The sequence below is a fragment of the Myotis lucifugus genome, unplaced genomic scaffold, assembly GCF_000147115.1.
Source record: "Myotis lucifugus unplaced genomic scaffold, Myoluc2.0 scaffold_316, whole genome shotgun sequence".
NCBI classification, from domain to species: Eukaryota; Metazoa; Chordata; class Mammalia; order Chiroptera; family Vespertilionidae; genus Myotis; species Myotis lucifugus.
This window is the reverse complement of record NW_005871364.1, coordinates 1-9,022: the sequence shown is the minus strand read 5'-3', so window position 1 is coordinate 9,022 and position 9,022 is coordinate 1. Positions and strand designations below refer to the sequence as shown.

Sequence of the window (9,022 nt, the reverse complement as noted above, 5' to 3'; positions counted from 1 at the left end):
TTTTGAGAGGGTTTTTAGGGGCTACGATGGGACAAAGAAGCCTCTCAGGAGTGGGGCCTTCTTCAAGAGCCTTGAGCCAGCGCGGGGCCAAATTCAGGCCCGTTTGAAAAGAATAAACTGGAAAAAAAAAAAGAGCCGGCCCCTTTTATGTTAGATGTTCTATTTGGAGTTATATAGTTTCACACAAACCTCCTTCCATGCTTTTGCTCGGGCCCTCCGTTCAGTTTAAGAACCCATTGTGGCCTCGAGTCAAAAAGTTTGCCCACCCTGCCCTAGATGCATCTGCTAACTGCCTGAAAGGGAGGAAGGCAGGCATGGAAACCATGTTGGAGGCACTAGAACAAGCGTGTCAAACTCGCGGCCCGCGGGCCATATGCACCCCACAACACATATTTTTGCAGCCCAGCCAACATAACGGTATGTAAGAAACTTTTTAATAGAAATTTTGTAACTTAATTTTTACAATATCCTGTTATACATAACTATTAATAAGGAACTACAACGCTCGCTAATGACTGATTACTATAATCGTGTTGCATTCATTTCCCTTACGCGCCTTACGCACAGGCGCACCATTTCTCTCCACTAATACTAGCAGCGAATATTTTAGCAGCCGATGGCCACGTCATTAGTCTTGGACTGACTTGTTTGGTGTGCGCAACAGGAAATATTTTGCTTTCAGAGAACAAGAAAAATAGGTTTATTTGTGTTACGCTTATTAATTTGTGCAGTTATTCAGTGTCTGGTAAGTTAATGTTCAAGGAAAAATATTTTTATTAAAATGTTCTATTATTTTGTTAACGATACGCATTTACTTCAGCCTTTTGTATTCAGCATGTCTTTATCAAAATAAACCTACGTTGCTATGAAAATTGAAGCTTTTGTTTTCTTGTGGCCACATACACTTAACCCTTGCTTATTTGGTCCGTGTTAGCCTTTGAGTTTGACATGCTTGTACTAGAGGGACGGGGGATATTTACATCACGGCACATGGGAACAATCCCGACGATTTTCACCCCAACAGGCAAGTTCTTGGTGTCTTCAAGCCACAGGCAATTGCTGTAGCCCGTCACATACTAGTACACAGCCCGGCCGCCCCCTCCAGCCGGGGAGGGTCATGGCGAGAGGGAACGAGAGGCGGGTGGGAGGGGAGAGACCACGCCCAGCCCTAAGCACCCTCAGGATCGGGGCTGGGAGGGCACCACCCACTGAGGGGCACCAGTACCAGCTGCAGGGCTCTGCTATGCGCCCCCTGACTCCCGGGGGAAAGTCCCCAAACGCGGCAGCAGACCCCGCACTGCCCAGCACTGTAACCCGCTGGTCCATTTCATACCTGAGGCAGGAGGGAGGGAACTCACCCTCTCCCGGTCCATCTCACCTGTGTGCACCCCCCGCCCCCCTCAGGACAGGGAGGGGCCCTAGGACTCAGGGAAGAGAACGACCCGGAGGAAAGAAGGACCCATTCCCCCCTGGTCCCAGCCTGGGGTGACTCCGCTGTCCCCAAGTGCTGGGCTACTGCGGATGCTACAAGGCTTTCAAATCCTCATCCAGGGAAAGAGGCCCTGGAGCCCGGCAGCCCAGGAGGGGTCTCTGGTCGGCGTCTACACGGCTGCTCTAGAGTGATGTGCACAGCGGGCCGGTTTAGCTGCTCGGGTCTGTAAAGGCAGGGGATTGACGGGCAGAGCAAGAGACTGCCCTCACAGGTGGTGGGAGGAGCAGACGGAAACTCACCAGGGCAGCAAGGTCTGTGCTCATGATGGACGGACAGACGGACACATGGACAGGAAGCACAGAGGCCAGCTGATGGCGGCTTACGGGAAGGGTGGGAGGAGTCTGCCCCCCCCACCCCGCCCCCCGCCCCCCGCCCTTACCCATTGGTCTCTCACTGAAGCTGACCCAGAACTTTCCTTCAGGGCCAGGTTCTCAAGATACCACACACCTTCCGCCCGGACCTCGCTCGGGCTGGTGAGGGCGAATTCCAAACCAGACATCAGGAGGAACGCCTGCTCCTGCTTCTACAGACATTTCTTATCTGAGTGCAATCGTTTGTTTTTCTTTTCTGCCCCCCACCCCCATTACAAGAGCTAAATTAATTCTTTTTAATTGCCTATTTTTGTAGCAGTGTAATTACCCCATGCTAATTAGCTTTGGGGGAGAAAAGGGAGTATTCCTGCATGGTGATAAAAGCATTATTTTAAAATGAAGGCCTAATTAATCAAGCAATCCTTTAAACGTGTGATGGAAAAATATTTTTAAAAAGAGACATTTTTACCTACAGTGGATATATAGTTTCCTAAGCACAATAAGTGCATCAACCCTTTAAGGAAGTGACATTGGCACATTCAAGTCAAAAGAGAATTAACCAGGAGTGCTCTGCATATTAAACACATTATTTTTAGTCTCAAACGGTAACTGCAGTGTACTTTATAATCTCAGAGGATTCTGTTGAGCTAAAGGCCGGTCCTTAGGATGTGTTTTTTGAAAACGAAACACGCATTCAGACCAGTGACACCAGCAGGGATACCATTCTGGAGCCATGTGGCCTGCGCCTTGCAGCTGAAACTATTTTCCTTTCTCAGGAAAAATGTAGGGACGTTGGATAGGTGTAGATACTAGGATATGAGCTGGGGCACCCAGGAATCAAGTAAATATCTGATGGAGTTTTAACTCAAATGATAAAAACCAACCACCAGGGCAAAAACATACTCACACCTGCACAACCCACCCTCCCCCCCCCCCACCCACACGGATGGCCACCCCACTGGACTGGCTGAGCCACAGTGGGTGACAATCTGGAGTTCAGTCCCTGCTCTGCTACTTACTGGCCATTGACCTAGAGTCATTTCTCCAAGACTAATTTTTCTGTTAAAAGGGAGAATAATCCCTACTTATGTCATGGGGAGAGAGGGGAAGGGAAGGGGGTTGAGACTAAAGATAGAGACAGATGCGCTTTGAAACCCACTGAGTCTGTAAAGACGGAGGGACCAGGCCAGCTATGCTAAGAGGACAGAGTGTCCCTGGGGCCCTGACACCCCTTGCACCTTAAGTTAATAATGATGACCTATTGCCTACCCAGCCTCCCACTTAGCTAATTTCTTAGGAAAATCACCTTTATCCTCAACTTGAAGACCACGGAACCCCATATCTAGGTAAAACAGCAAAAAGAGAAGCCTTCGTGTGGTGTAGCTGCTAACACTGCTATAAATCCAGGTGGGAAGCCTGGAGGCGGAGTTCAGGCCCAGCGTAGGCTCACGCTCACTTAAAGGACACACGCTTCAACACTTCCTCCAGCTGAAATTCGAGAGGCCTTAAAGAGCACAGCCCCAAGCCCCACCTCGGGTCACAACTGCTGTGTCCGGAAGGAATCAGCTACTGGATTTCACCCCATCACCAACATGAATCATCACTAAACACCTCCCTTCCTCTCACCACTACGGGTGACTCCCACTCACGTCTTCCGTGCAAAACAGCTTAATGTTAAAAGTGCATCTAATCGGACAGACATCTGCGATAGAAACATTACAAAAATAAAAATACCTCTATACAAAGTGAATTGTGCTTTCATTTTAGAAACCACAAATGGTTTGTGTTCATAAACCTTTTTAATATATATTTGAGAGCTCAGAAGCGATCGGAAATTAATATTTTTCTATCTTTGAATCAGCCTCCCGCCCTTGGCCGTTCACGGGTAGCAAACTGTAAGGTTCAAGAAACTTTAGCTCCAAACACTCCCAGTCCCGGTTCCGGGAACTCTCTCTTCTGGTCGTGAGCCGAGCGCTGGCACACTCCTTCCAGCTCAGTGGGCTATGAGATTTGCTGGGCATACAAACAATTGGGTCTTTCAACAGGATGGTGTTGAGAGTCGGGCATTAACAAAGAAATGACAAACCCAAAGTGACAGCGCGTCGCGTCCCACGGAAGGTCTGGAATGTATGGCTGTGAACTACGAGCTCCACCGCGTCTGAATCAGCACCCGTTTCGATGTGAGTCTCTCCCTCCTTCCCGAGCGCCAAACCAAGCGTGTCAGCGTCCATGCACCACCACGCACACAGGACCCGTTTTCCGTGAGTGTTACCTTTTTGGTCCCCATTTTGTATGGAATGACATTTTTCAAGTATGATGGTCTGTAGGACATTTCATGTTTAATATTCCATTGCTCATTCTCTGAATGCATCAATACAAGGAGAAGAATATTGCATTCTTGTTTTCTCGCCTCTGCTGTAAAAACAACAATAAACAAACCTGAAAAAACGGTTTCCATTCTTCCAATTGGTCTAGAAAAAGGGGTGGGGTGTCTGCCATCACAGCCCCGCACCCCCGGCAGGGGGAGGCCCCTGCTCCAGCTCTTCCTCTCTTTGCAGCAAAAGCTGCCTAAGCAACGCCCCCCTCTGGCCCAGAGGAGACACTTGAGGACAACATTCCCATTTTGCACTTGCCCCAGGAGACTTCACGGTCACCGACCACCTCATTTCTCAGGATGCCGCGAAACAGAAAGACAAACTGCACCCAGAAGTCCTTCTGACCGACGTGTCCGCGAGAGATGGGACACGCGCCACATCCTGTGACTGCAGCTCAGGGCTGCGAAGATGCTCAGAGAGCGGCCCCTGCATCTCGCCTTCTGGAGGGCAGGACTGACTCCCAGGAAGAGGAGGATGCCCAGCAGCCGGGCCCGTGGCCAAAGACCATGATGGCTCTTCCTTCCAGTGTAAGAAAAGACAGCCGGTGGCTGCCAGCGCAGGGGACTCGTGGGGGGAGGGAGCGAGGGGAGGACGCTAGGCCGGTGTCCAGAACAGCTCCCAGCGGGCAGAGCTCGGCTTTAGTCGTCTTCTCGGCACATCGGCAGGTTGACGAAGGTGAAGACGTTAAACTCGATCATGATGGAGAAGCACAGGAAGATGGCGTAGAGGACCAGCACGTAGACGCCCAGCTTCCAGTCCAGTCTCCATTTGTTGAGATGGATGCCCAGGACCTGGCGGGAGAGAGGGCAAGGGTTGGGCTCGGGGGCAGAGAGATACATACAAAAGGCCTTTGTACTGGGAAACGACACACAAACCAGAACCCCACAACTTCCCCCACAGCGTGGGCTGGAGCACAGGGGTGCTGCCAGGCATAGCCTTGCTTTGATCAGCGCAAGCCCTGCAGGCTTCAGACTTGTGCATGGCCAGGCGAGACCCTGGCCCAGCCCTGGGGGGACACACTCCAGCTGCCCTCAGGGAACAGGCCCTCCCCATCCCAGGCATTCTCTAGCATCAGCTAGGGTCTTCGCCAGGTCCTCCCTTTGCTTCAGAACTTGGTAGCCTCGGCCCTCTTCAGCGAAACTTCCAAGGCTGCTGCTGGCCTACAGTCTGGCAAACTTCAGCTTGGACCGCCTTCTCCTACGCGCGTGTGTGTGTGTGTGTGTGTGTGTGTGTGTGTGTGTGTGTTTGAGGGACAGTTTGGAACACACTCTCATTCTAAATTCTTCCCAGACTCTCCACACCTCCCTTTACTACCTTCGCTCTGACCCCTGAACAGAGGCTCCTCGCGGTGGGATCATAGACACCGCATCAGAGCAATGTCACGGGCCCTACAGACACGGACCACGCCGGGCTCCAACCCAGCTTTGCCACTTCCTAACCGCGTGACCTTGGGCAAGTCACTCGCCCCCTGAGCCTTGCTCTCTTCACCCGGTGTTTGTAAGGACGGACAAATCAGCAGAAGTAAAGAGCTGAGCACAGTCCTGGGCACATGGAGAATAGAAACTTGAGTTTTACTGCGTGCCAGTCCCCAGGCCCGGCCACATGCCCCCATCTGCCAGCTCCGACGAGCTGGGGGAGGACGTCTCTCTTAGGGAGAGACCCACTTCTTTTCCTCTGGCGACTTCTTAGCTGTCCAGGGAAGAGTGCAGTGGTGGGTACCAACGTTCTTCTCATTTTTGTTTTGTCAATTCTCATCGGAGGATATTTTTTTTCTTTTGACTTTTTAGAGAGGGGAAGAGGGCAAAGGAGGGAGAGCGAGAGAAACATCGATGTGAGAGAGACACATCGACTGGTTGCCTCCTGCACAAGCCCTGAGTGGGGCCGGGGATGGAATGTGCAACCCAGGTACGTGCCCTTGACCAGAGATCACACCCCGTGCACGGGCCAACACTCTAACCACTGAGCAACACCAACCAGGGCAGTTTCCAACATTATCGGCACAGATTGTGTCTGGGGTATCTGAATTTCTCTGTTTCCTCAGCTTTGCCCCTCACTGCCCGGGGGGAAGAAAGAGGGGCTTCAGAGACACATAGTGACCGGGTAGATCCGATGCAATGAAGCACAAGGCTTCATTGAGTTTTTTTAATGTAAAAAGCATGAGTTTTTTTAATGTAAAAAGCATGAGTTTTTTTTAATGTAAAAAGCATGAGTTTTTTAAATGTAAAAACTCACGGTGAGCGCCACGGAGCCCAGCAACAACACCACGGAGTAGACCAGGCCCCGGCTGTTGATCTTCACCTGCAGAGAAACAAACACAGGCCTGACTCTCCGGGCTGCTCAGGGCCCGTCCATCTCAAGCCCCGCTCCCTCCCTCCCCCACCTGGAAAGCCTGTTCCCGGTGAGCAGGTGGCCGTGGGCCACCAGCTAACTGTGGGTTCAAGTCTGGACTCTGCTTCTCTGAGGAAAGGACCAGGAGGGGACAGGCCCGGCAGGGGCTGAGATACGGGGCAGGAGCACCGAGGAGGGCTGGGCTCACGGGGCTTCCCCTGCAGGCACCCCTCAGGCTGCTCTGGAAGCCTTCGTGGAAAGTGGGCGCTGGGGTGCCAAGGAGAAGGGGGCAGTGTGGCTCCCAGAGCCCCCGGCTGGGAAAGGCCCACAGCACCATCATTCCCGTGACACGCACGTGCCTGGCGTCTGGCTGGCTTGCTAAGGAGACGTGAGGAACTTACTGTGGATCCGTAATTGATAACCATGGTCTGCAGACCCCACGGTATGCCGAGTCCCACGAGGATGTCGAACACGTTGCTCCCTATGGTGTTAGAGACCGCCATGTCGCCAAGGCCTGGAGGGGGCAAGGGCCACGTGTCATTCGCCAGGAGCAGGTCACGGGAAATCCCTGTTCTTCCCCTGAACTGCTCTATCAGAGCCGTCCCTTAACAGGAATGCCTGCTTCACAGACCCCATGTTTCTAAACCCTTTTTCCGAGATCCAAGGCCCACTCCCTCCGGAAGCCCACAGGGGCCTGGGATGGGCTGAATGGTGACCCCCAAGGTTCATATGTTGGAGTCCTCACCCCTAGGGCCTCAGAATGGGAATGGTTTATAGACAGGGTCTTTGCAGGGATAACCAAAGTGAGGACACGAGGGTGGGCCCTAATCCAATATGACTGGTTCCTTAGGAAAAGGGGAAACGTGGACACAGATAGCGCAGGGAGAACGTCACGGGGACCTGAAGATGGTCATCTACAAGCCAAAGACAGGGTCCTGGGACAGACGCTCCCTCGCAGCCCCCAGCGAGGGGGCAGGCACCAGCCGGCCAGGTGGAAGGTGTAACGAGGGTGGGAGGAGAGGACGAGGCCTCTCAGGCTTGGCCAGCTGCCCGCGCTGCACAGGCTGCCCTTGGAGAATCTCTGGCAGCGCTCGCTTCCAAATATGAGAAACGCAAGACCCACTTTCCCTCTCTCCAGGGCCGACCTCCCGGCTGGGCGCCTCTCTCCTCCCCTGTCTGCTCTGAGATTTCACTCCATATTCACACTCCCACCCCCCATACTTGCAAACTTCCATCCACGGAGGGAGACCTGTGGGGGTCCGAGCTGGAAAGCAGCAGTAAACAAAGGCTGGCTCTTTGGTCCTGCCCGCAAAGAGCACGCTCGTCCTGCTCACCTGGCTCACCCCACGCCGCTGAGTAAGCCCCAAGAAAAAGGACCAAACGAGCCAAAACACTGTACAAATTCTAGAACTTCGAAGAAGCAGAGGAAAACAGCTGGAGGTATAGGACACCCCCACCCTGCCTTCCTGGGACCAGAACATTCCTCGTTACTACCTCGTTTGCTAGAAGAAGTCTGGGCTTTTACCCTGGCAGGCGTGGCTCAGTGGTTGAGCATCGACCTATGAACCAGGAGGTCACGGTTTGATTCCCATTCATGGCACATGCCCGGGTTGGGGGCTCAATCCCCAGTAGGGGGCGTGCAGGAGGCAGCCGATCAATGATGTTTCTATCTCTCCCTCTCCCTTCCTCTTGCTGAAATCAACTAAAAAAATTTTTTAAAAAAAGAAGTCTGGGCTTCAGCCCTGTGCCAGCTCACATTAGGGATTTGAGAACAAGTTGATTTTCACAGAACTGCACGCACACAGATGTGCCTCGAGGCCTGGAGTTCATCCGGGAGCATTCTCCCCTCGGGTGGAGCCCGACTCCTGCTTTCCAGACGCCACAGTTTCCTCCACGGCTGAGCTGAACTGCACGTCCTAAGAGCTGTGAACTGTCGCGGGGGGGGGGCGGGGGTGAGGGGCCGCATGGTGATGCCGAGACGCGATGGGTACCTTGTCTCGCCACGATTAAGCTGGCCATGCAGTCTGGAACGCTCGTGCCCGCCGCCAGGAAAGTGATGCCCATGATGACGTCAGGGATCCCAAACGTGTACCCGATAATAGTCACCTGCAGAAGGGGGGGCATTGCTTATCCTGAGTGCTTTTCACTTGAACACAGTCCTGCTGTGGCCAATGAAAAAACCCAGAACAGGGTTTTGTTTCAAAAACATCTTATGAGTGTTCTTCTCCGCCCTCCCCCCCACCCTATTATAGGAATAATATACATTTTGGGAACCATCACCACGGTGGCGGGACCTCCTTTCCTCAGAGCGCAGGGCAGAGCACACACTGACCGGGCTGCTCTGGCTGTGCAAGAAGAGACACGCTGAGGAGGGCTGACCCACCAGGGCTTAACCGCGTGGCCATGACGGTCTTCCCAAGCACAGCAGGCTGTGGCTGGTGTGTTTTTAAGGTCATACCAGACATCATACACACAGGAGCCTGGGTTATCTTTGTATTCCTGGGATGTCTCCATTT

The 9,022-nt window shown here is 52.8% G+C and overlaps 1 protein-coding gene across 1 annotated transcript; it reads right to left on the bottom strand.

The window, feature by feature from the left end:
• Positions 1–3,583: 3,583 nt before the first annotated feature.
• On the bottom strand, positions 3,584–8,613 carry SLC24A4 (solute carrier family 24 member 4). The gene is made up of 4 exons (XM_006100500.3): positions 8,498–8,613; positions 6,908–7,020; positions 6,411–6,476; positions 3,584–4,969 (listed from the first exon to the last, which is right to left on the bottom strand). Exons 1-4 carry the CDS (start codon positions 8,568–8,570, stop codon positions 4,817–4,819), a joined length of 405 nt encoding a protein of 134 aa, XP_006100562.1. The 5' UTR covers positions 8,571–8,613; the 3' UTR covers positions 3,584–4,816.
• Between the last annotated feature and the right edge of the window lie 409 nt (positions 8,614–9,022).

What these genes read in the sequence shown, in the direction of transcription:
- SLC24A4 (XM_006100500.3), bottom strand. Translation starts at nt 8,570, where the DNA reads ATGGGCATCACTTTCCTGGCGGCGGGCACGAGCGTTCCAGACTGCATG. An exon ending in TTATCAATTACGGATCCACA is followed by an intron (nt 6,477 to 6,907) that starts GTAAGTTCCTCA and finishes GTTTCTCTGCAG; the next exon opens with GTGAAGATCAACAGCCGGGG. An exon ending in TGGGCTCCGTGGCGCTCACC is followed by an intron (nt 4,970 to 6,410) that starts GTGAGTTTTTAC and finishes CTCTCCCGCCAG; the next exon opens with GTCCTGGGCATCCATCTCAA.